Consider the following 26,388-nt stretch of genomic DNA (forward strand, 5'->3'; position numbering starts at 1 on the left):
AAATTGTTGTGCAAAACCTTTTTTGAAAACTAAGTCAAATATTGAATATGATATTTACAATTTCTATATTTAAGTTTTGTCACATTTATTTTAATAAGTTTTCATAGCATAAAAAATTGCTATATATCATTACATGATTAATAATATGTTTTAATAAAACAATATAATAATAGAAAATACGACGATATGTTTTCTAATGTGAACCTTTTAATGTGCTATTTAAATATAAAATAATTCTAAAAATTATAAATTTATGTATCTTGTTTTTAACGTTGAATATTATCTATGATATAGAGTTATCAAAATTGAATTCTGTACGATTGATCAACGACAATATTTCCACGTTATTATATCAATCATATCAATCTAATCGTGTCGCATCTTTTGTAGGAATGATCTGTAAATATTCACACTTTTAGATTATTCTTCAATTCTCTAAAAAAAATGTATGATAAATCATAATCACTGGTGTCACTTGTCAGCAACTTATATTGAAATATTGCTAAGAAAGATGCACGTCTAATTTAGAAAACAAAACCCATTCCTTAAATGTGATAAATATTCATCACTTACGAAATATAAAGGGCACTTTTAGCCATTTAGAGAAAGTCCAAGTCACTTTATGTAATTTCCCTAAATTTCACTCAAAGGTTCTGGTTTAAATTTTAAAACACACACACACAAACACACATTCTCTTTCCTTTTTTATTTTCACTCGTTTTTTTCACTTGTCTTTCAGCTTAAGTTTCTCGGTTTTCTAACCTTCGGTGCGCGTTTTCACAGCTACAAAATCTCCCAAACCTTCAGCTGCTTCCATGGCGATTCTAGAGAGAGAAACAAACAGATAAAATAAAAACATTGCTTCCCGCGTTTACCATCAAAGTTTTCATTCATGCGTGCAAGCTACAGCCCCCTTTCCATTTGTTTCATCATCTTAACCGTTTCATCTTTATCTCTCGCCAATCTTCTTCTTCTCCCCATTTCTTCAATCTTTTTCAACACTCATTGAATCCCAATCTGGTTAGCTTAAACCCTTGCCTCTGCTCACAATCGCTTTAATTACATAATCATTTTTTTTCTTTGTATTTGAGGTTTTGATTGGTTTCATAAGTTCATCTGTTGCAGATTAGCTGTTTGTTCTATTGTCTAGCTGAATTTTGGGGATTTTTTTTGACAGTTCGTTGGTTAATTTGAAACTTTGGAACCGCATTGGAAGAAGTTTTTGATTAGATCTATTTGATTTGAAATAATGGGAGCGCACGTTAGCAAGAGATCTGCTGCAGCTACTACCTCTTCTGATTCACCTTCAATCACTTTGAAAAACACACAACAAATCATCACAGAGCTTAACGCATATGAAGCAGCTTGCAGATCTGATACTGATTTGCAATCATTTGACGCCATGCTACATGCTCGAGCAAACAACGTGATCAATACTTTGGCTGTTGGGGTTGAAGTCCGAGCTTTATCTTTCGATACTTTGAAAGAAGTTACAGAGTGTTTGTTAGAAATGAATCAAGAAGTCGTGAAGGTGATCTTACATTGCAAGAAAGATATATGGAAGAATCAGGAATTGTTCGAGTTAGTAGAAGAGTACTTCGAGAATAGTCTTCAAACCCTTGATTTCTGTTCTGCTTTGGATAAATGTTTGAAAAGAGTTCGAGATAGCCAACTGTTGATTCTTGTCGCTTTGCAACATTTTGATGACGATGAAGGTGTGGAAGAGAATAGATACGAAAAAACTCTCGAAGATTTGAAGAATTTCAAAGACGCTGGTGATCCATTTACTGAAGAATTCTTCAAAATATTCCATTCTGTTTACAGACAACAAATGGTGATGCTCGAGAAGCTACAAGCAAAGAAGACAAAGTTAGATAAAAAAGTGAAGTATCTTCAAACATGGAGGAAAGTATCTTCTGTAATCTTCGTGGCTACTTTTGCAGCGGTGTTGATATGCTCTGTGGTGGCGGCAGCCATGGCAGCACCACCGGTGGCTGCTGCTTTAGCAGCAGCCACCGCCATCCCTCTTGGATCAATGGGGAAATGGATTAACTCCCTTTTGAAAAACTACGAGAACGCCATTAAAGGGCAAAAGGAGATTATCAGTTCAATGCAAGTTGGGGGTTTTGTGGCAATTAGGGATCTTGATACGATTCGTGTTCTTGTTGATAGGCTTCAAATGGATATAGAGGAGATGATGAAGAATGCTGGGCATGTGATTGAAGGAGATGAAATGGTGAAAATTGCAATTGAAGAGATTAAATTGAAGTTGAATTCGTTTATGAAAAATGTTGATGATTTGGGGATGCAAGCGGATAATTGTAGCAGGGATGTTAGACGAGCTAGAACTGTTGTTCTTCAAAGGATCATTAAACCACCACAACATAATTAATGTTGATGATGATGACTCAATCTTTTCTGGTATGATGATCATCTTTAAAATGCAAAATAAGTCAAAGATTTGTGTTGAAATTTGATGTTTTTAGGAAGAAAAGAAAAGGGTTAGGGTTGAAAATTGATATCGTTATTTTATAATTTAGGTTTGTTCATTCATATGTTCATTTGTTCGTATTGATACTATATGATATGGAGTATATTAAATAAAACTGTATAAGATTGTTGTTTTTTTAATTGATTAAGTATCTTAATGGTAGCATGTGCTATATTTTCTTTGTCTTTTTCTTGATGTTTTATTGTTTTATTATCTTTATAATGGTTTTAATGAGTACCATGTTTGACTATTGAAAATATTGAAAGGACAAAATGATATTTAATAAGTTACTTTACTTGAGTATTGGGTTCAAGGTCTTTGTCATTTTAACTAATTTAGTCAAGGTTGTTGATGATTCTTCCCTAGTTTTAAGTTATATCAAATATGTTACGTTTTTTTTAAAGAAAATCAAATATGTTACTTTACTTGAATACTCTGTTGAATTTAAGTTATATCAAATATGTTACTTTTTTTTAACACAACTTTGTGGAAGTAGTGGTACGTTAATTCGTTTTTAGATCCGTACAACACAACTTTTGATTTGTGGAAAGTTGCAATGTTTGTGGTAAAAAAACACTTTTAGCTAATTTGAGAGCTATTAGGAATGAATTTTACAGTATTTTTCCAACATTTCATTATTATTTTGCTTTGGGTAAAGGGAGACACAATTGTAACCATTCGATTTGGTCGTAATGCTACACTTACTCAAAAGCCAACATATATCTCTAGTCGAAGAATATATAGGCTCGGTTCATTTTCAAGATTCATTTGACGACATCGATCTATGAAATGACATCTTTGTGGATTAATTCAATATTCACCATGGGTAATATATGTGAATTTAACTCTCTACATGACACATATTCATCCATATGATTATTACCATAATTTACATTTGTCTTCGTTCATGGTTGCTCTCCTAACATGATTGACTATGAATGTTTAGAATACTATTTGTTATTGATAGATTAAACATGTTAATATCAATTATAGTAATGTTGATGGATACAATCATATAAGATACATTAATTCATAACTTAAACATAATTTTTTAATGTTCTAGTATTTAAAAATTTATCTTATTATTTAATAAAATTATATTTATTTGTTTTATATCTTTATTTTTATGATTGAGGATTTTTAAAAAAATATATTTTTTAATGTTTTGTTTAAATACATTATCTAATATTGTAATACCTTATTTTATTTTTTGCGTTTTGTTCCAATACTTTATTTAATATTGTTTTTAGACATTGTGTTTGTCTTTTAGTTATACATAGGCTAATCTAGAATAGTTATATGCGAATGGAGTTAGAACAAAAATTTTAATGAATAATAAAAAATTGATACAACTACGTGTTATGAAATTTTTTTCTTAAACACAATTCCGATTCTATGGACATATCATTTATGACTATCAGTTACGAATAGTGTTGGAATACACAAATGCATAGCAATTTTAGTAAGCAAAACCCAATATGCATATTGGTTTGAAGAATAAAAGATGTTATCTTCTTAGAATTACTCGTGACAACTGACAAGATTCATGAAAAAATCTCTAAGTGCGGTTTGTTCCAGTACTTAAAATCTCCATTTTAAGTAATCATGCAGTGTTATTGCAATGTTCAATATTGTATAGTCCAATCAACAAACACTGATGACAGTCTTAAATTCCAATACTCACTCCCGGGAGTACGACCATATGTAGAGTTTTGAACATAATTAATATTTTGGAAGTGGGTTCAAAACATGCAAAATTGAAACACAGGAATGAATAACACAACTTTGATAGCAACAAATGTTTTTTAAAAGTCTATGTGAAATAAACATCAAAATGGTTATAATTCATACTGTTATACGTTTCTAAATTAAATTAAACAAACACAAGTGGTCAATCTAATTCATTTGCAGATCAAATGTCTCAAGACTTTGTCTGACTAGTAGACTTGGTCGGTGGCATTGGCTTAGTGAATGGATCAACAATGTTATCTTCTGATATGATCCTATTGACAATGATATCGTCACATTGATGAAGCTTGATGAAGCTCTTGACAATTTAGTGATGTTGATGTCGGGAAAGACAGCTTGATGAAGCTTTTAGAAAAAGAGTTTGTGATGAACGGTTTAGGAGCTGAAAAGAAGATAGCAAAGATGGAGATTTATAGAGAGAAGATCAGGATGGTTATATATTTCTCACTACATTGAGAAAGTCTTGCAGTCGTTATATTATGATCAGTCCAAACTTGTTGGTAATTCTTTAGTGGTTCAAGGCAATCGGGGGAAAGCTCATTGAGAAGTAGTCAAGTGGATCGTGCGACGCTTGAAGGGAACCCTTGATGTTTGTTTGATGTATGGTGCTAATACACGACATACGAACTTGGTTGTATCGGTAGACTCATACCATGAAGGTGATCTAGAGTTAAGAAGATCATTGGTGGTTGGTCTCGTTCAGAGTCTTGTTTTGAAGATGGAGAAACCTATCATTTTCTATGACAAGTTTTGCATTCAAAAGTCTAGTACCAAGGAGAATCCAGAGAGAAGTTCAAGCTTTGCTTTGACTTGGTTGATGTTCATAGGTGGTAAGCCCCTTCGAGGCTTGATGGCAGGAAGAAAGATGAAGTTATTGTTTAAGGTGAAGTTTAAAGGATGTTTAAGTCAAGGTGGGGATTGTTAAATGTGACTTAAGTATTTTGAGCATTTGAGTTCAATGGGGCACTTGGAACTAAATGGAGCACTTGAGATTCATGGAGCATGTGACAAAGGAACGAATCATCTGAGAAAGGAATGGATCATCTGACAAAGGAATAGATCAAGTGACAAAGAACGAATCTTTTAAAAGGGGGTATGGAGCACCTAGAAGAGGTATGGTGCACTTAGGAGTGGAATGGAGCACCTTGGTGCATGGATACGCCATCTAGGTTTAAGGTGTGCTATCTAGTGTCTAGATGCGCCACCTGGGAAGAAAGTGTTCCATTCATGAAGCTTGATGCACTACTATGGTGAGAGTGCGCCACTTTTGGAGACTAGATACGCCATTTGTGAAGGAGATGTTCCAATAGAAAGCAACATGCACTACTCTATGTCAAGGTGCCCCATTCGTGAAGGAGTGCCCACATAGAGGTAGGTGCGCCATCTTGGAGGAAGATGCGCCACCCTTGGAAAAGGTGTGCCATTCCTTGCATAAGATGTATCATCTGATGGGTTTTATACAAAAGAACATCCTATGTGCTCATGTAAACCCTAATGCTTGGATCTAGGTTTCTCTATTGTACATGCAATTCATCCAAGGCTCAAGAACCCTAATCTAGCATATGCATTTCGAAATTATCACATAAGAGCAGATCTAGATGATTACCTTTTGATAATGGCTTGAATCTTCAAGTCTTGGAGCTTAGAGTCACAAGTGTCACTCCTCTATTGGTTTACCAACACCAATGGCAAAAGAATGATCTTGGAGAGAGGTTGGAGGCTTCTTGAATTTGGCTCTATAGCTCTTAGGAATAGGGTGACCGCATTCTGGAACCTTAGGGTCCTATTTATACTGGAGCTGTTAGGGTTTCAGTCAAAAACCCTAATGGACAGCTTAGGCCTTAAGCTATCCAAGGAAGCTTCTGGAATAGGGCCTTAGGGCCGAAATTAGGGATGGACACATCCTAATTTCGTCCATACCTAGTCCAAGAGGCTCCTCAGTCCAATACTCAACTATCATACATTTGACAGTTTAAGTCTGTGATATTAAATTAATTTCTTTTAGCCACAGAATTAATTTCTTAATTAATTCTTGTCTAATATTAATTTAATTATATGATTTCTCCATTAATATATTATTCATATAACATATTAATAAATCATAATAACCTCTTTATTCATAAATCATCCTATCATGTTGCTTTGGTGAAGGCAACCCAAAAGGACCATGCACAACCGGGTCAAATACATACCAAATATAGTTACGGGCTTAGACACTAATCCAACAGTCTCCCACTTGGATAAGTCTAGTAACTATAATGTAAGTACAATCTGATTAGCAATCGTAGTTCTCAAAGACGCTGTTGAACTCTGATCTTATCAGTAACCTGTCCTTTAGATAAGGGATCATATATTCCTCCATTCTAGATATCGTATGAACTGAGACATGGATTTTAATCATACTCTCTGTTCACGTGTTGTTTCCTGATTTCCGATTTATGACGACTGACAACAGACTACACTTGAACACATCAACTCAGTCCCGGCTTGGCCAAGCGCTTAGGGTGTCATCACTAAATCATCGAGGGGCCCACAGACATCGCTTTTATCCCACTTTGGGTAAAAGGAACGGATAAACTTTGACTCAATGCTCGCTTGTACTTACCCACCGAATCACACACAACAATATGTTTTATAACACCAAGTTACTGGTGTGTTTACATATTATCAATGTGCAACCGACTCGCAAGATACAACTCACACATCTCGGTTTCAAGAATATAAGATATTATCGTCTCACTAATCACTCGTGATAAAATCCATGAAGCGATCCAAGTGAGCGTGGGTTTAATCCAATACTCTAATCTTATAGCAGCACTCATGAACTCTGCAGCAAACTTGTGCTATGACTAAACGCTTTAGTCAATCTACATACGAATTCATGACAGTCTTCATTCATTCCTACTTCCAAAGAATGAGCGACTGTGGAGGGTTTGAATAATCTTATTATTCGGGAAGTCAAAACATGCAAAGTGAAACAAAAGAATAATACTAATCCTATATGGCCCCAAACCTTTGAGTATAAATAAAACACCTTTTATTTAATCACCATATTGATTACTCATTATTTGTTATTTCGGGTAATCAACTTCTTACTTGAATTATAACGACAATTGTCCCATGCTCTTAGCATGCACACTATGTTTACTTATGGTCCTTACTTTGTGAAATAGTATAATTGAATAACCTTTTCAACCACACTCATTTCATAATTCTCAATCCTTACCACAAGTGTGAGAATACCAAATTCTTGCCACTTATAGAATATGTTAGAGTTTAACATTTTATGCAACGGTCCTTTCGTAATATCATAGCGCCAAAGTCACCAAGACTTTGCCAATGAAATTACAAAGTGCTCTATTGGAGATTGTTACAAGACAATTCCATAGTCATGAAGTCTCACATTCAAAGTACATTCCTTTGAACATCCTTCTTGCATAGAAGTTTCTAATCCAGACATATCGTCCAACTCCCAATAAGGAAACATTTCCATATTTGCCATATGACAACTCATTTTAAATAGAATCTTATATATTCATAATAATGTCAATATGGTCCATCCATTAGTATACTTTCAACTGTCCACAAGCGACCAATCTTTGGCGAACCTTAGATTGTCCTTGGCAGTTGTTTAATTATTTTAGTCAAATCCGGTTCTATTCCCTTTTTCCCTCTAAATGCCCTAGGCATTTGGAAAATTTTAGAACAGTCGAATATTACAGCATATGCAATCGATCCTATACCTGAAGCGTATGGGATACAATTCATAATGAAAAACGTGATACTTTACCAGGTTCTTGCTATAATATTGCCATAATATTTCTATTTGTCGTGTTCTCAAAAGTCGAACTATGAAGAGGGATGTCGTAATCATAATCGAACTTTAGGAATGCAAATAATAAATATATCCTTGACTAAATTCAATTAAAATTTCTCGATCTAAGCTTTTAGATTGGAAACGAAGTATAACATTCTCTCCCTTAATTATAGCAAAAACAACTTTTCAACCCCTGCAACTTTGCAAAGTGAAACATTTGTTTTTCTATAATTAATATTGCTAACTTGCAATACTTAAATAATAATCATGCTCCCACTAACATGATGATTATATCCATTCCAGCATAAAATTTATACTCCCACTAGCTTTGACACGTATTCAGAAAACAGTTGGACTTCTAAAAGACAATGCTTATTGACTTCCAAAGTTCATATTTCCAATACGATGTGCTTCGATAAGCCTTTATCTAAGCTTCTCAAACTCACACACCTTTCCTTAGACAACTCACATGTGTGTCTAAACTAATTCAGAACTTATATTACTAAGTCCTAAATGTCCAGACTAATTGCCAAATCTCACAATTCAAACTATGAAGAGGGATGTCGTAATCATAATCGTATTTGAGAATGCAATTTACATAATCGCTATCTCCTTAAAATCTATCTTAGTGAAAGCGTTTCCTCACAATCATTTTCATGAAGGAGAGAAACCTTATGACACTTAGATTTTATGGTGTATGTGTTCCTATCCATGTGAATTTGTCATAACCATAATCATCAGATAATGTTTGTAATAAATCCAAACTCTTATGGACATAACTTGTTCATACTTGATTCTTTGCCATCAAGGGTCCCACCATTGCTTCCAAGTTATTTAGCAGCTTACCTATGCCAGTCAATGTACTTTCATTAAACAAGGTGCTTGCCTTATGCAGTCTATTGAGAACTCGTAGAACTCATATGCATAATCAACTCAACTGGATTAGCACAAAAACAAGAATACGTCAACACGATGGGTTACAATCCTCAAGTCGTGTGCTAGTGTTTAATAGGTTTACTTCTTGATTTGTTCTTGAAACTTTTCAAGATCTTTAGACTCCCACTGACCTCTTGACATATTAGATTCTCTTATCAAGAAACATTTCTTGACAAAAACAAATATCCAAGAGTTAATGTGTGTCTATATCAAGACAAAACCTACACGCAATTCGGTACTAGTTGGTCTTTGTCTTATTCAAGACATCACAACTTACCAAAATGTGCAAGTGTAAGAACATTCCTACTTAAGATTATGTCACTCAAGTCACAATCTTGGAGTATGATTCTAAGACTTGATTTTGGAACGAAGTACGATACATCTTATTGACTTAACCATTTCAACAATTCTCCATTCCTCTTTTTAGCCAAACCAGTGCACTAAGGTATCCTTAGAGGATGAATTGTAATATGGTTCTTACGATTACCAAGACGATCACAAAACACGATACAAAAGTACTCTCCCTTCTTCTTAGATTGGAGAAACTTTTTATCTTTCTGCCTTCATTGATTCTACTTATTCGTTCTGCCATTCATTGAAACTTTTCAATGATTCAGAATTACACTTAATCTTGTAAGTATAACCACATTTACTAGACCTTTAGTAAATCATGACGAATAATGTTATTATTATTTATGGTGGACTTGACTAGTGCACAACATTGTGTACTAGTTCCTTTTCACTTGATTCACATACTTATGTGAACAAGGAATTAGTCTTAATTACTTAAGTACCAAGATTTCCATACATCACACAATACAAGTTGTAAGATTCCAAGTTTCTGTCCAATTGAAACTTGGGCGATGGGAATCTTTCCTTACTTAGAAAATTATGACATTACCATAAATAATATAACTAATAATCACATCCATTTCAACATTGCTAATAATAGAAATACACAAACATCAATCTTTCATACATGTCATTGCAAGGATAAATAAATAAAACAAAATCAAAATTTATTTTATTGCGGAAAAAATTGTCCTTACAACACAACTAATTGAAAAACTATGTTATACATTTCTTAGCAATCTATCCTAACTCTAAAGTAGCAGCTCAAAAAAATCCGATCTTCGAATCCATGCGATTGAAATCCATTTCTTCACGATCAGATTCAACACGCTTCTTTCTTTAAGCTTCCTTTCTTTTCTTTGATTCTACAAAACATCAAAAAAATGTAATCTTATCACATAATATATCAAGAATCAAAAAATAGGAACTTATAGAGTTAGTTAATGGATTTTACCTGAAGAAGAGCCAAACGTCTTGACTCTCCCATCTCTTAGATCTTTCAGGTAGACATGACAGCTTCGTCTCCAATGCCCCTTCTCTTGGCAATAAAAGCAAATTGACTCTTTTGGAACAGCACATGAAACTACTTCAGACTTTGCCTTTCTCTTATGATCAAACTTTTCGACCATGGCATGCCTTTCGTTTCCTATGTCCATAGATGTTTGGAAGGCAGATCCACCAATCAACTTTGCTTCTCTAGTGCGCCAAATCATTGCTGATTCAGCAGCAACAAGCAAATAGGTGAGATCGATGAGGGTCACATCGTGGTCCATCATATAGTACTCTCTTACAAACTCACTATATGAGTCAGGAAGTGACTGAAGAACCCAATCAACAACAAGCTTTTCACAGACAACGACTCCCAACATTCTTAACCTATCAATGTGTGACTTCATCTCTAAGACGTGTGCACACACTGACTTTCCTTCTTCATGTTTACTTTCCAAAAGGGCTTGAGTGAGTTTGAACTTTTCAAGCCTTTGAACTTGTGGGTTAGGGAGAACAATAGGAGGAGGTGGAGGAAGTGAAGCATGATCTCGTGTTCCTCGATCGAATCGTGGAATATCATCTTCATGTGGAAAGCTTGTTCCACAGGATTCGGGAAGACCATAGTTGTCATACTTTTACAAAACGGGAGAAAAATTCAAGTTAGATGATTGATTGATTGAGTCCTTAATAAAACACCCAAATGAGATATTAAGGCTAGGACCCAACACAATACTCTACAACTTGGGAGAGGGATGCCGTAACCAAAATTGCAGAACATTTGAAGGTAAGTGAATGACGATTCACTAATTTTCCACTGTGAAAAATGAAAAAAGATTAAGTTTTAAATGTATTGAAAACTCCTAGATCCTTTGAGATTCGTTGAACTTTTCAATGGCATATTTAAATCTCGATATGCCCCTCGATTTGCGACTGGGATGTCGAGGATCACAAAACAGGGTGTGAATAACCATGCAAACTTACATGGTGCCCCAAATGTTATAGTCATCTATTCGATGTGCCGGTTAACCACACACGCTCCACCGAACTATGACAAACATCGAGTCACCCTTTGCTACTTTTGCTTAGAACCCATTTAGTGTGCCGATTAACCACACACGCTCCACTAACGTCTTAGCAAGGGTATAAAGTGTAATTTCATGGAACTACATCAATTCACTTTTGCCTAAAGTAACTAAGATTGGGAATTTTTGTAAAACATTTAGTTACTTTAACATTCATTATACTTTTAATGAGGAGAGGGTTTGCCCTATCTTACCCGTTCGGCTAACGACCTTCCACCAATCAAAGAAGTGGTGGGTGAGAGTGGACACCCATTAAACGACCATTTTATAGGCCATAACCTTATACCCCCTTATAGATAGGCTTCGTGAATGAGGCCTACTAATGGTAAGACTAGCAGTTTGAGTTATACATATATAATATTAGACTTTTAATGTTATATATAATATAAGGGTGTATTTTACACTTTTAAAATACTATGTGGTCTAATTTAATAAATTACACTTTTAATTTAATTAAATGTAAACCATATCACTATGAATTTATTAACTCTCTTTAAATTATACACTTAATTAATTTAATAAAACCATAAGGGTGCAATTTGAACTTTTTTCAAAAATTAGGGTTTTAGAATTTACCATTTTACAATTAAACTTTTAATTAAAAGTTAAATTCCAAAACTTGAGGGCAAGTTTTGAAACAGTTCAAATCATTAGGGTTTAGAATTTAAATATTTCAAAATTAAACCTTTTAATCAAAAAATTTTAATTCAAAAACTTGAGGGCAAGTTTTGAAACTTTTTCAAAACACAAAGGATCAAATAGCAAATAATTTTAAATTAAACAATTAATTTAATGATTATCTAAATTTGACCTAATCAAGATTATTTACAAGATTCACCAAATAAATTAAATAATCAAAGATTATCTTATAATTAATTTATTAGTCAAATAAATGGTAATTATCTTTTAATTTGTATATATATATAAATCAGATTTTATTATTCAAAAACAATTTTGGTAATTATCCAAACACAAAATTAGCCAAAAATCCGAGTTTTGAGCCATCTGATCCACAGACTCGTCGAGTAGCCAACTGCACTCGTCGAGTCTGTCTGACAGACTGGGCTCACGTCGTGAACTCAGAGAGTCACGTCGTGAGCTGGGTATTTTCAGGAAACGATTTTCATATAAAGCAATGAACGAACATATAAGCATCAAATACAATTGAAACCAATCAAGGCTCTGATATCACTGATGAGTTTTATACAAAAGAACATCCTATGTGCTCATGCTAACCCTAATGCTTGGATCTAGGTTTCTCTATTGTACATGCAATTCATCCAAGGCTCAAGAACCCTAATCTAGCATATGCATTTCGAAATTATCACATAAGAGCAGATCTAGATGATTACCTTTTGATAATGGCTTGAATCTTCAAGTCTTGGAGCTTAAAGTCACAAGTGTCATTCCTCTAATGGTTTACAAACACCAATGACAAAAGAATGATCATGGAGAGAGGTTGGAGGCTTCTTGAATTCGGATCTATAGCTCTTAGGAATAGGGTGACCGAATTCTGGAACCTTAGGGTCCTATTTATACTGGAGCTGTTAGGGTTTCAGTCAAAAACCCTAATGGACAGCGTAGGCCTTAAGCTATCCAAGGAAGCTTCTAGAATAGGGCCTTAGGGCCGAAATTAGGGATGGACACATCCTAATTTCGTCCATACCTAGTCCAAGAGGCTCCTCAGTCCAATACTCAACTATCATACATTTGACAGTTTAAGTCCCTGATATTAAATTAATTTCTTTTAGCCACAGAATTAATTTCTTAATTAATTGTTGTCTAATATTAATTTAATTATATGATTTCTCCATTAATATATTATTCATATAACATATTAATAAATCATAATAACCTCTTTATTCATAAATCATCCTATCATGTTGCTTTGGTGAAGGCAACCCAAAAGGACCATGCACAACCGGGTCAAATACATACCAAATATAGTTACGAGCTTAGACACTAATTCAACATCATCTTGGTGCAAGGTGAGCCACAATGTTCTTTGATGTGACATTGTATCCCTTGATGTGCCACTTATGTTGTGTTGTTCACTATGATGCTCAAGATTGTTCAATGATGCTCAAAAGTTATGCTCAAGGATTATTGCATGATGTGCCACCATGATGGTTGATGTGTCATGGTGATCTTGATGCGCCACTCTTGCATCATGACGTGTCACTATGGATAATGATGCTCCATCATGTGTGTTGTTGATGCTCTTGCAATGCATATCAAGGATGAATGTTCTAGAAGCTACTGCATGGCAGATTATGATTGGTTGCCACCATTCATGGGCCTATAGGCCAATAGGCTTCACCCATTAGGGTTTTAGGTCTGATCCCTTCACTATATAATGGATGCCTGCTAAGTTATTTGTGTGTCTTTTGTATCCTTAGTGAGTAAGTCGAATCTCTTTTGCTTGTACTTGTAATCTCTGTTTGTAAACTTTGTCAATTAAGAATACTCCCCTCCTACCCGTGGACGTAGATCACCTTGACCGAACCACATAAATATTGTGTCTTTGTGTGCTTTTGGTTTTGCTTGTTATCCACATTACTTCCTAACAATGGTCATCAGAACTTGGCAAGTGACATCAGATTTTTTGTGGGTCTTGAGAAATGTCGTCTGATTTCCTAACAGTATTAAGAGAAAGTTTCTTTGGGAAGGTATTAAGAGAAAGTTCATTTGGGTAGGTATTGATAATAAAAGAAAGATTCACCGGGTAACATGGGATATGGTAAAACCAAAGCAAAAGGTGGTCTTGGTGTGGGTTTTCTTCAATCTTTAAACAGTGCCCTTCTTACTAAATGGTGGTGGAAATTAAAGGTTGAGGTGAATTCATTTTGGTGTTCTTGTATTAAAGACTTGCACAAAACAAATTGTATTGATGGAAAGCCTTTTTCTAAAATGTAGCATCATGGGTACTTGGCTCCATATTTATCAAATAAGGGAGGATCTTGATGAATGGGATTTGCCTCTTGATGATATTTTTTAAGAAATATGGGAGATGGAAATCATACTCATTTTTGGAAAGACAAGTGGTGTGGCTTTCTTCCTTTAAAGTAGTCCTTCCTAAATTATACATGCTTGAAGTAAGAATTGTAAGGTTTTCGAGATGGTAAACAATAATCATGTGGTTGTTTTTTAGGGGCAATGGAAGATAATTCCGAGAAAGGGTATAGAAATTGTTGAGCTGGAAGGTTGGCTGTCGCTAACCTTTATCTCTCCAAAGCTTCAAATACCTGGCTATGGAAAGGAGACATGTCGAGACTGTGGATCATCTTTTTTTCAAGTGTGATTTCTTGGTCAATATTTAGCTTTGGTTCATTGCTTGGAGCAACACCCTGTCTTCGTTTCCTTGCAGTAAAAAGTAGCTCATTGCTACTTTAAATGTCTCGATTCATGGTAAGAATAGAAGGATTCTCATATTGCTCTTAATCTTTTTGGTGATTTGGTGCATTTGAAAAGCCCGGAAAGTTTTGGTGTTCAATAGGAAAATGTGCCCTTCTTTAAAATGGCGGATGAAATTCAAGTTGTTGCATTTAATTGGAGCAAGAATAGATCTTCCTTTAAGATTATTTGTTGGTTTGTTGGGAGTAATTCCCTGTTTTTTGCTTGTAATTTGTAATGCATCTACTATTTTTCTAGCATTTTGATAGTGTTTTTTTAATGCATCCCTTCAAAAAAAAAAAAATCTGGTTTTGAACACCGTAGTTTATCGACATATGTAATAGCTGTTTGGTATCCCTTTCGAATAAAGATATGTTCCTCTTCTTTTATGGACATGCATCAGATCTCAATGTTTGTGTGTTTTGTTCGGTTGTATATATATATTTTTTCCATTTGTTTAAATATCATCGGCTCTTTTGTTTAACATGATTTTACTAGTTACTACAACAGGATATTATGATACAAATAAGACGTTATGTAATTGTATAGAGGTACACATTGATACAATAAATGACCGAATGTTAATATTTAACTCTTCAATTCTTTCTCTTGTTAAAAACAACAAACCCTAATCTATGCCACTTGTAGTGATTCTTCACGTTTTATCTCAAAGACCCTCATTAGAACATCTTCAACAACCTAAGTATATATCCAATTTAATCGAATTAAAATATAACAATTTATATAAAATTTCCTTATATTATAAGACAAATTGACAAAAAATACAAAACTTAAGAGTTACCTTATCAGGAGTAGATGCACCAGACGTGACACCAATTGTTACATGCCCTTTTGGTAGCCAATTTTCCTTCTCAACCAACTCACCATGCTGTGTTAAAAATGTAATTGAACCAAATACATATAAAAATTTCTAACACCATAAATTAAATTACGATTTTGGTCCCTGAGTTTCACACATTTTTTCGATTTTGGTCCCTAAAGAAATCTTTATGCAATTTTGGTCGTTATTTTTCATGTTTCATAACAATTTCGGTCCCTGGATCGTTAAATTTTTTTCAAAATGACCATTTTGCCCTTAGTTCAAAACTGATACCACATAGTGATTGATTTAAATATTTTGTTAATGGATGTTTCCAAGGGCAAAATGGTCATATTAGAAAATTAAAAACTAGGTAGTTAGATTTAACGATCCACGGACAAAAATCATTATGAAACATCAAAAGAAGGACAAAAATTGCAAACGGATTCTTTTAGGGACCAATACCGTAAAAATATGGTAAACTCGGGGACTAAAGTTGTAAATTGTAATTTACCCTTAATTTATAAAAGTTATAAGTCTTTACCATTAATTTATAAGTTATGTTGTTTCCGGGTCCCACTCTTTGTTCACTATCGACCCAATAAGATGGAATGCCACGATCCTCTGCAATCTCTTGTAGGTGTGAAGTGTTGCTTGAATTCCATCCACCAACTACCAACATAACATCCAACTTTTCATCCACTAATTTATACATTGCATCTTGTCTCTCCTACAAAAGTCGATAGCATTTTAAATACTGTGTACTGTTTACTGTGTACTGTGAAGGATATTTTTTTTTTGTGGAAACATAAGAACTTACTTGAGTAGCATCACAAATAGTGTTGAAACTTATGAAGTGTTTGTTGACATTTTCTACTCCAAATTTACGCATCATTGTAGTCTCTACTAATTTCCCAATCTCCTCGGTTTCTCCTTTGAGCATTGTAGTTTGGTTTGCTACACCAGCTTTCACAAGATCCATATCTGGATTAAAATCCTTAGAAATTGCATATTTGAATTTCTGAAATTATATAATAATAGGGTTAATTGCAAGAAATAGCAATGTACTTTCATTTCGTTTGTTTATTATACCTCAAGAAAAGCTTCTTTGGTTGAGCTAGATCCATTAAGTTCACCACCAAGAATGTAATCACACACATATTTTGCCTAAAACAATGGATTAATCATTAATCATTAATGTTTAATACATATTAAATTAAAGATGGTTTCCTTAAATAAAAAAAAAGAAAATTATTAAACATACCTCATCCATATTCTTCACAATGACATACTTTCCTGCAAAAGATGCTGTTGCTACAGTCTCTTCATGAGAATATTTCCCATGAATTATAGAAGTATAATCCCCTTTCTTGTGCTTTTCAACACTATTCCATACCTTGTAACCCCAAAAAGAAAATATGAAAAATATCACATAAGGTGAAGTAAACAAATAATAAAGAGAAAAGAAATACCTTAGATACCCATGGACATGTTGTATCTACTATTTGAACTTGTTTATTACTCAAAGTCAACATCTCATTGACTGCAGCCCCGAAAGCAGGCAAAACCACAACATCTCCCTTATTAATCACATCAAACTGTTTCTCTCCATCTTTAATGGGAATGTCTTTAACCTCCATCTCCTCTAGCCTCTAAGATGACAGAAACAGAAGTCAATTTTATTCTCAATTTGACACATTAGATCAAAATACAAATTTATCAAATCCATTATGCATAGATCAACTGAAAGTCGGAAAGCATAACACAACATACATTAAAACAGTGATAGGATACAATTGATTACTAGAAAACTAAGCAAAGTAAATCATGATAGTACCTTATTAACAGTAGGATTGTGGATAATTTCGTTTGTGATCCAAATCTTCTCATCAGGGAACTGTTTTCTTGCTTCATAAGCTATCTGAACTGCACGCTCAACACCCCAGCAAAAGCCATAAGATTCTGCAAGCTTCACAGTAACATTTCCCCATGTGTATACAAAATTGTTCTCCTTCAGCGTCTTTATGATGTCACCTTGCAGTAGATTAATCATCATATCTATTATAATTTGAACTATATAACGACTAAAATCGCAATTAAATCAAGTGGTAAGATCTCTACACCTTGTAACAAACAGGTTTTTAACATAAATTCCTTGTTTTACTGATTTCAAGTTGTAAGCGATAGCAGAAAAGTGAAACGATCATACAAATAAATTTCAACGTTACTAATTGATTGAATTCACATGAATCAGTCATATCTAACAAACTCTCATAATTCAATTCATGTATAATTCAGGAAAAATTCAAAAAAATTCGAACAGATACACCAATTCTTACTTGTATACTCTTGATTCATGAGCTCAAGAGTCTCCTTTTTATGCCCGAACCCTTTCCGGTTGTAGTTGTCGCTTCTAGTCAAATTATGCCGGAAAACTTTAGCATCGAAGTCAGAGCCATCGGCTAACGACGGCGAAGAAATGTCTCCGGTAGAGCATTTGACAAACAGAGGCTTCCGGCACCGGAAGAATCTGACGTTCGGCAGAGATAGTTCTGTACAAGTTGAGAAAGGGCTAAATCCAAGAGATGCCATTGGAAATTTGGAATTTGGAAGGAATTCTATGTGAATTCTGTTTTGTTTTCCCCTTTTTAAAATTTTAGTTATATTTTCATTTCTTGTCGGATTTACGGTGGAATAATTTCATATTTATTCCCTTTTAGTTTCCACGGATAATTGCACAAATATAAAATCAAAATAGATACTTAATTTATAGTTTTTGTAAAAAAAAAAAAAAATGTATAAATTGGCAATTAGGTATAAAATTAAATAGATAAAACTGAACCAGGATTGCTGAATTATTTTAATATCTTAATAATTTAAAAAATAGTTTTTTTTTTCGTTCAACATAATCATACTCTTATATATTTTTTCATGTGTATGCCGATTTTTTTAATTAATTGGTAAATAAGTTGTCTTGAAATGTAACATACTAATTTCAAATGGTTATTAAACGAATGCTATATAATTATGAATTCAACATGTTATGAAGCTAAACAACGTGGACTTTCTTCTTTCTTTTGGATCAAAGCAATTTCTACTTTCATATCCTTGAGAATGATAGAGAAGGGTCTACTTACGAGCTAAGCAAAATTGAACGAATATAATGTTTGGTCGAAAATTGTCTCAAATTAACAACGAATCATGGACTAATAATTGCTAGGATCTTGGAATTTAGAAAAGTCAAAAATATGCAAATTGTCATATTTATTTTGGTCAGGATAATGACCCAAGAAAAAGAGTACATGACATTTGAACAATAGTAATTTTTAATTTTTATTATAAACAAACCTTTAATTTGTAAAAGAAAAATAAATAAACAAATAATCCTGTTTATAAGGTTGTGTGTTAATTGTTATACCTTTTTTTTCATTACGTTGTACGCTACTTTCTATTCCATTTTTCATTTAATCTATCAAACTAATTTTATACCTACCTTTTATATTTCAAAGAGAAATATCCAAGTGTCAAATGTACTATATATAATACTTTAATTTGCACCATCTCCAAAAGAAAATAATGGCAAGGGACAAAGAGAGGAAGGGCAGCTATGAGAGAAGATAGAAATTGGTGTAAGATATTTATGGAGAGAGTGGATCTCCAATATATATAGAGATATAAAGGACCCTGGTGTGTCGATGTGAGATACACTCCTTTATACCTTCAATCATTGACATTTATGCAGTTTCAGCTGTAGACAATGTAACAATATTTTGTAACGTTGACTTCCAACTAATAGCACATTCAAATAAAGTGAAGATATAACACATAAGGGATACTCTTTTCAATATATCACCCTCGGTCTGAGTCTGCATATCCAACTAATTCATTATGTGTGTTAGTATCATACACTAGACAAACATCATGTGTTCCCTTTAAGTATCGCAAGATCCACTTGACAATTTCCCAATAAGCTTTTTTTGGGATTACTCATAAACCTATTTGCTACATTAACTACATAAACCAAATCAAGTTTGGTACATACCATTGTATTCACGATACTTCTAATAACACTCGAATATGGAACCATGTTCATGTAATTTATTTCCTCATCAGCAGTTAGTACTTCGATCAAGTTTAAATTGTACAGCCAAAAAAGTTCCAACTTATTTGCACTTATCAAAGTATAATGAGTGCAAAATTTTCTCAATGTATTTTTGTTGAGAAATATGTAACTGCCCTGCCTTTTTATCCCTTCGAAACTCCATCTCCAATATCTTCTTTGCATCTCCTAAATCTTTTATCTCAAACTCATTCTTCAGAAGCGTCTTTAAGTAATCAATCCCAACCATATTCTTGGTTGCAGTTAGTATATCATCCAAGTGTAGCAACACACACACAAACAGATATATATATATATATATATATATATATATATATATATATATATATATATATATATATATATATATATATATCAATGATGTAAAAATCTCGAGTAGGTCCTGATTAATCTCCGATTAATCCCTAGGCGCTACCTGACTGATTAGAGGGTGTCTAGCGATTAATCTCTGCCTACAAAATTAGTGAGGCAATAGAAAATGATGGAATTTTAACACTCTGAAAAAGTTTTATCTCAATAGAAACCATTTGAGGAATGATTAGTGTTGTATTAATCATATTAACCTATTTTATTATCATATTAGTGATATTTACGAACTTTGTTATGATATTAGTCATATTTAATTTTTGAAAATTCAACAAAATATAAATTAATGGTCCCCGATTAATCTCCTGGTTAATCTTCGTCTAGCCGATTAATCCCTTAGTCTCAGTTCAATGATTAGGTAACGTCGAGCATTTTTTACAACCTTGATATATATATATATATATATATATATATATATATATATATATATATATATATATATATATATGAACATGAGACAAATCCTTTGAGTAAATATATTAGGATTGTCAAAATTATACCACAAAAAACCAACCAACATGTTACCAACCGAACCAAAAAAAATTAGTTGCCAATATATTGGTAGCCAGCATGTTTGGTTGGTAATACCGTAAATAATCTTGATACGGTAATAGTACAAAAATTTGAATATCATGGTAATATCGTACCAACCAATTCATTTATTTTATATATATATATATATATATATATATATATATATATATATATATATATACACGCATTCGTATAGTGTTTACAGTTTTGAGAATATTATATAAGTCATGTGGTTGCATTAGTCAATAGTTATTACCACCTTAAAGCATAAAATTAAAACGTTAGTTTAACTTTACTTCAATAGAATTCTTTAGTTTACAATAGAAAATTAAAAGAAGTCGGTATATATCATTGTCAATTTGTATCAACCAAACTTTTTGGTACCCAAACATGTTGGTACAAAATATACTTGGTATGGTACCGGTAGCAAATTTTTTATACCAACTATAGATGGTACGATACATGGTTTAGGGGAAAAAAAAGAAACGGTACTATACCAATTCCACCAATAAAAATAATAAAAGAATCAAATCTCTTGTACCACTGTCGTGGAGACTACTTCAGACCACAAAAAGATTTCTCCAGTAACATGTGTGATCTTTCTTGGAATCCAGAAACCCTTCTTGATAGGATATGTAAATCTCCTTATCTACACTGCTATGGAGAAATATAGTTTTCCATTAAGTTGTTCAAACTCCAGATTAAGTGCACCAGCCATAGCCAAAAGTACTTGAATCTTCTCGATTCCTTATTTCATGGAGAACCATTTTGCCACCAACCTAGCTTTGAACCTAGTCGGTTCAACCCCCATAATTCAATTCTTTCCCTTAAAGAGTCATTTACATCCCATTCATTTTGCTCCTTTCGATAATGGGACAAGAACCTATGTTTCATTCATCTCCAATGATTGCATTTATTCATTCATCTTCATCAACTAGTTTGTTGCTTCTTTACTCACTACAACCTCTTTGTAAGATCGAGGCTCATCAATATCGATGTATTAGAAGCAACTATGTGAAGATGAAGATCAAACTTTCATTATGTTATGTTCACTACCAAGATACCATGGTAGAACAACAATCACTATGAATGATGTGAATGATTTTTTGTTGTCTAAAGATGATTGAAACAAAAGGTTTTTGTTAATGAAGATCTTTCCGAATTAGGTTTGTTTACAGGTAAGGGAAGAACAACAAAAAGAAATGGAGAAACAGAAGGAAGTCACATTCCAAATGTTGGTGATTTTAGTGTCACCATGTTGGTATATACGAAATTCTCTCTTATGTAATCGGAACTAACATGTGAGCTAAGGGGTTTCATAATTTGTACTCTAATATATGTATGGCTATGTGTGAAGTGCACGCATGTATAAGATCGAATTAGAAGCCGGTTCGACGACAAGTCGGGGGTCCGGGGGCAGCGCCCCTTTGGCGGGGTGTAGGAGCAGAGCCCCTGGCTAGGATTATCCTAGGCTGAGTTTCTTGCAACTCAGACATATGGTAAAAATTTTAGTTCAAAAAGTGTTCACACGATCCAAGGGGTATCCAGATCTCCAACATAAACTCTAATTACTCTAACACCAAATAGAGCTTCTTAAAATTTTAATTGCTATTCTCCTCAAATTATATTTCTTGATTGGTTAAAAGTGGATCAAATTAAAATGACATATTATAAAGACTTTATATATATATATATATATATATATATATATATATATATATATATATATATATATATATATATATGTTTTTCTTATAAAATATAAAATGCGACATCTCTTATTTGAAGCAGGTGAACTTTTGAAAAAAAAAAAGGGGGGGGGGGGGGGGGGGGAGAAAGAAGGAGGTAGAAGGTTTTTTTAGTTTTTACTCCAATGGGTTCTCGTCCTCACCGTTGTCCAATGAGCATAATATGCCAATTTCTTTTCCAATATCGGATCAATGGAACTTTTCTTAATATCTGAATTATAAAACAACACTTTTTGGGTGTTTTGGGTGTACAAATTGATACTCTTTCATACCTCACCACTTTCTCTCAAAACACATACTGTTTTAGACGAAATCTTGTAAAAGTTCGTTGAAAGAAAAGTCTTTTGTTGGTTGACTTTTATCCAAGTTTGTTGTTGTAATTTGTAAGTATTTGACTGTAGTAAGATTTATATTCACAATCTCCACTTCAAATAGTAATTAAAGTATGAAACGAGTACAAAATCTTGTATTCCTACACCCTTAAAAGGTTCATCTTTTCATTAGTGGATCATATTCGGAAGTGATTTCCAGCTTAAATTGTACTTATCATATTATATGTGAACCACACTAAATACTTTGTGTTATCGTATGGTCGTTTATTATTTATTCTCTTCTATTATGTATTCCTTATAACTTACATTCCACACATTTGTATCTAGTTTTTAAAATACAATATTCAAGTATTTGTATCATAAAGTATTACCAAGTGAGTTGCCATGAAAATAAGACAACAATATTAGTGTTACAAAAGATGACAAAATGTCTCCGCTTTACCATTCAACCTCTTGTTACAAGAAAAAAAAAATCTTAATTTATTTCTTCACGTTTGATCTCAAATACCTTCATTAGAACATCTCCAACAACCTAAGTATATCCAATTTAAACGAATTAAAAATTAAAATATATCAATATATGTGGAATTTCCTATATTTTAATTTTAAGACAAATCGATAAAAATATAAAACATAAGAGTTACCTTATCAGGAGTGGATGCACCAGATGTGACACCAATTGTTACATGTCCTTTCGGTAGCCAATTTCTCTTCTCAACACACTCACCATGCTATTAAAAATAACAAGGTTTTATTTAAACGAAACGAGATTAAATAAAAAATGATTTATTAAAATTATAAGATATTATTATTTATTACCATTAATTTATAAGTTATGTGATTTCCGGGACCCACTCTTTGTTCACTATCGACCCAATAAGATGGAATGCCACGATCCTCTGCGATTTCTTGTAGGTGTGAAGTGTTGCTTGAATTCCATCCACCAACCACCAACATAACATCCAAGTTTTCATCCACCAATTTATACATTGCATCTTGTCGCACCTAAATGTGGATTTTATTTATAATAAAATTCAAAAGAAGTTATAAAATTGGAGAGGATTGAGCAAGTTTCAAAAGGTGGGAATGTGGATTGTTGTCTGATATGCATGATATGCGTCTTATTGGGTCTAGTAAAAAGTTTGGTGACTCGGTCAGATTTAGATTTAGACTGTTTGATACCAGACTTAGAAGGCCTCTCTGACTCGGTCATGGCTCCACTGCGTATTCAGTGGCTAAGTCTTACTCTGATTTGATTCAATCAAGTCTGACTCAATTAACAACTATCAAACAATCATATATTTATCAATAATCTCAAGAGATTTATTTTTTTGTTAAAAAAATACTTTCTTTTCTTTAGATGTTGAAGAAACATGAAATTTTTTACTAGATAAGAGAGAAGCAATAACTTGAGTAGCTTCACAAATGGTGTTGAAACTTATGAAGTGATTTTTGATATTTTCTACTCCATATTTACGCATCATAGTCTTGTCTAGTAATTTCCCAATCTCCTCAGTTTCTCCTTTGAGCATTGTAGTTTGGTTTGCTACACCGGCTTTCACAAGATCCATATCTGGATTAAAATCCTTAGAAATTGCATATTTGAATTTCTGAAATTATATAATAATAAGGTTAATTGCAAGAAATAACAATGTAATTTCATTCATTTGTTTATTATACCTCAAGTAAAGCTTCTTTTGTTGAGCTAGATCCATTAAGTTCACCATCAAGAATGTAAGACAATGGATTAATGTTGAATACATATTAATTCAATAATGACTTTTTTAAATTAAAAAATATATATATATTAAGCATACCTCATCCATATTCTTCACAATGACATACTTTCCTGCAAAAGATGCTGTTGCTATGGTCTCTTCATGGGAATATTTCCCATGAATTATAGAAGTATAATCCCCTTTCTTGTGCTTTTCAACACTATTCCATACCTTGTAACCCCAAAAAAGAAAATATGAAAAATATCACATAAGGTGAAATAAACAAATAATAAAGAGAAAAGAAAAGAAATACCTTAGATACCCAAGGACATGCTGTATCTACTATTTGAACTTGTTTATTCTTCAAAGTCAACATCTCATTGACTGCAGCCCCAAAAGCAGGCAAAACCACAACATCTCCTTTATCAATCACATCAAACTGTTTCTCTCCATCTTTAATGGGGATGTCTTTAATCTCCATCTTTTCTAGCCTCTAGCGTTACAGAAATCAAGTTTTAAGAAAATTTGACACTGTAGATTAAGATACAGATGTAACAGGTCATGGCAAAATCAATCATAATAATACCTTATTAACAGTAGGATTGTGAATGATTTCGTTTGTGATCCAAATCTTCTCATCATCATACTGTTTCCTTGCTTCATAAGCAAGTCGAATGGCATGTTCAACACCCCAGCAAAAGCCATAAGCTTCTGCAAGCTTCACAGTAACATTTCCCCATGTGTATACGTAATTGTTCTCCTTCAATGTCTTTATGATATCACCTTACAGTAGATAAAACATTAACGATTGTTATAATAAACTGCAACTGCATAACCATCTTAGCTTCTCAGTATGACGCATATTGTAATTTAAACAGGTGATTATATCGCTACACTTTATAATGAAAATGTTTTCAACATAAATTCCTTGTTTTATTGTAGCAGTAGTCTTATGGCCTATTATGGAAATTCCAAGGAATGTACTGAAAAACAAAAGCATCAACTTGAAAGCGATGGCAGATAAGTAAGTTGATCACATAAAGAAATTTCAACATCAATTCACATTGATTCGATCGTATCTAAGTTCTAACAAGCTCTCATCGTTCAATTTGGACGCGATCGCAGATAAGTCAGTTGCTAATATGAACAAATCTCAACCTGGATGTAATTTGATTAAGTTCACATGAATCGATCATATCTAACAAACGCTCATTGTACGATTCAGGAAAAAATTGAACAAAAAATCAAACCAATAGCATAATTCTTACTGGTGTACTCTTGATTCATGAGGTCAAGAGTCTCCGCTTTACGCCCGAACCCTTTCCGGTTGTAGTTGTCGCTTCTAGTCAAATTATGACGAAAAACTTTGGCATCGAAGTCAGAGCTATCGGCCATCGACGGCGGAGAAGCATCTCCGTTAGAGCAGCGGACAAACAGAGGCTTTGGACACCGGGTGATTCTGACGTTCGGCGGAGATAGTCCGGTGCCAGTGGAGAAAGAGCTAAATCGAAGAGATGTCATTGGAAGGAATCGAGGAGGTTTGCTTGATGAGGTTTGTATTCATATTTAGCAGAGCCAACCATGGTGGAATATGTTTTGGTAGGAAAAGAGGAAAAAGAAAAACTGTGCCAACATCCTCCTTAATAAATAAGTATTTTTTTTTTTTTTTTTTTTTTTTTTTTTTTTGCCACATGTCAATTTTTCATGAGTTTTAACACTTGTCATTTTGTGGTATTTTTGAAATAAATATTATTCATTTGTCAATTTTTGGTTTGTTTCAATTTTTAAAATTAATGTCATATATTTATATATGTAAAGTATTAAATATCATATATATTATATTAAATTGCAATAAATACGTTTCTTCCATTTTTATTTTAAAGTTGTACATTAAAAAATATTTTCTTTTTACATTTTAATGTTTACTCTTTTTTTAAATCA

General features: G+C 33.2%; 3 protein-coding genes across 4 annotated transcripts; 1 reads left to right on the plus strand and 2 right to left on the minus strand.

The window, feature by feature from the left end:
- Positions 1–702: 702 nt before the first annotated feature.
- LOC145126051 (UPF0496 protein At4g34320-like) lies at positions 703–2,631 on the plus strand. Its single transcript, XM_079061450.1, has 2 exons — positions 703–1,020; positions 1,178–2,631. The coding sequence occupies exon 2, from the start codon at positions 1,250–1,252 to the stop codon at positions 2,390–2,392; it is 1,143 nt and encodes a 380-aa protein (XP_078917576.1). The 5' UTR covers positions 703–1,020; positions 1,178–1,249; the 3' UTR covers positions 2,393–2,631.
- A 12,692-nt stretch (positions 2,632–15,323) lies between these two features.
- LOC145123757 (4-hydroxy-3-methylbut-2-enyl diphosphate reductase, chloroplastic-like) lies at positions 15,324–18,280 on the minus strand. Its single transcript, XM_079058970.1, has 9 exons — positions 17,969–18,280; positions 17,467–17,663; positions 17,102–17,281; positions 16,894–17,025; positions 16,722–16,796; positions 16,450–16,650; positions 16,174–16,359; positions 15,612–15,698; positions 15,324–15,508 (listed from the first exon to the last, which is right to left on the minus strand). The coding sequence occupies exons 1-9, from the start codon at positions 18,219–18,221 to the stop codon at positions 15,443–15,445; spliced, it is 1,377 nt and encodes a 458-aa protein (XP_078915096.1). The 5' UTR covers positions 18,222–18,280; the 3' UTR covers positions 15,324–15,442.
- Positions 18,281–23,078: 4,798 nt separating this feature from the next.
- Positions 23,079–26,042, minus strand: LOC145124108 (4-hydroxy-3-methylbut-2-enyl diphosphate reductase, chloroplastic-like). Of its 2 annotated transcripts, XM_079059333.1 has the most exons (9): positions 25,716–26,042; positions 25,034–25,230; positions 24,761–24,940; positions 24,540–24,678; positions 24,410–24,477; positions 24,139–24,339; positions 23,549–23,734; positions 23,374–23,460; positions 23,079–23,261 (listed from the first exon to the last, which is right to left on the minus strand). In XM_079059333.1, exons 1-9 carry the CDS (start codon positions 25,966–25,968, stop codon positions 23,205–23,207), a joined length of 1,368 nt encoding a protein of 455 aa, XP_078915459.1. In that variant the 5' UTR covers positions 25,969–26,042; the 3' UTR covers positions 23,079–23,204. The 2 variants fall into 2 exon arrangements, with proteins under 2 accessions (XP_078915459.1, XP_078915458.1); XM_079059332.1 differs by lacking the exon at positions 24,410–24,477 and having other exon boundaries at positions 24,547–24,678.
- Between the last annotated feature and the right edge of the window lie 346 nt (positions 26,043–26,388).

The sequence above is a fragment of the Lactuca virosa genome, chromosome 7, assembly GCF_052849685.1.
Source record: "Lactuca virosa cultivar CGN04683 chromosome 7, Lactuca_virosa_CGN04683_v6, whole genome shotgun sequence".
Lineage (NCBI taxonomy): Eukaryota > Viridiplantae > Streptophyta > Magnoliopsida > Asterales > Asteraceae > Lactuca > Lactuca virosa.

Bases quoted from the DNA above. Each gene is read 5' to 3' on its own strand.
- LOC145123757 (XM_079058970.1), bottom strand. From the start codon at position 18,221: ATGGCATCTCTTGGATTTAGCCCTTTCTCAACTTGTACAGAACTATCT. The intron at 17,664-17,968 runs GTAAGAATTGGT...ATCTACTGCAAG, and splicing joins CATGAATCAAGAGTATACAA to GTGACATCATAAAGACGCTG. The intron at 17,282-17,466 runs GTACTATCATGA...CTGTCATCTTAG, and splicing joins ACAATCCTACTGTTAATAAG to AGGCTAGAGGAGATGGAGGT.
- LOC145126051 (XM_079061450.1), top strand. From the start codon at position 1,250: ATGGGAGCGCACGTTAGCAAGAGATCTGCTGCAGCTACTACCTCTTCT.
- LOC145124108 (XM_079059333.1), bottom strand. From the start codon at position 25,968: ATGACATCTCTTCGATTTAGCTCTTTCTCCACTGGCACCGGACTATCT. The intron at 24,340-24,409 runs GTATAATAAACA...ATATAATTTCAG, and splicing joins CAAAAGAAGCTTTACTTGAG to AAATTCAAATATGCAATTTC. The intron at 23,461-23,548 runs GTAATAAATAAT...TATTTTTAATAG, and splicing joins ACATAACTTATAAATTAATG to CATGGTGAGTGTGTTGAGAA.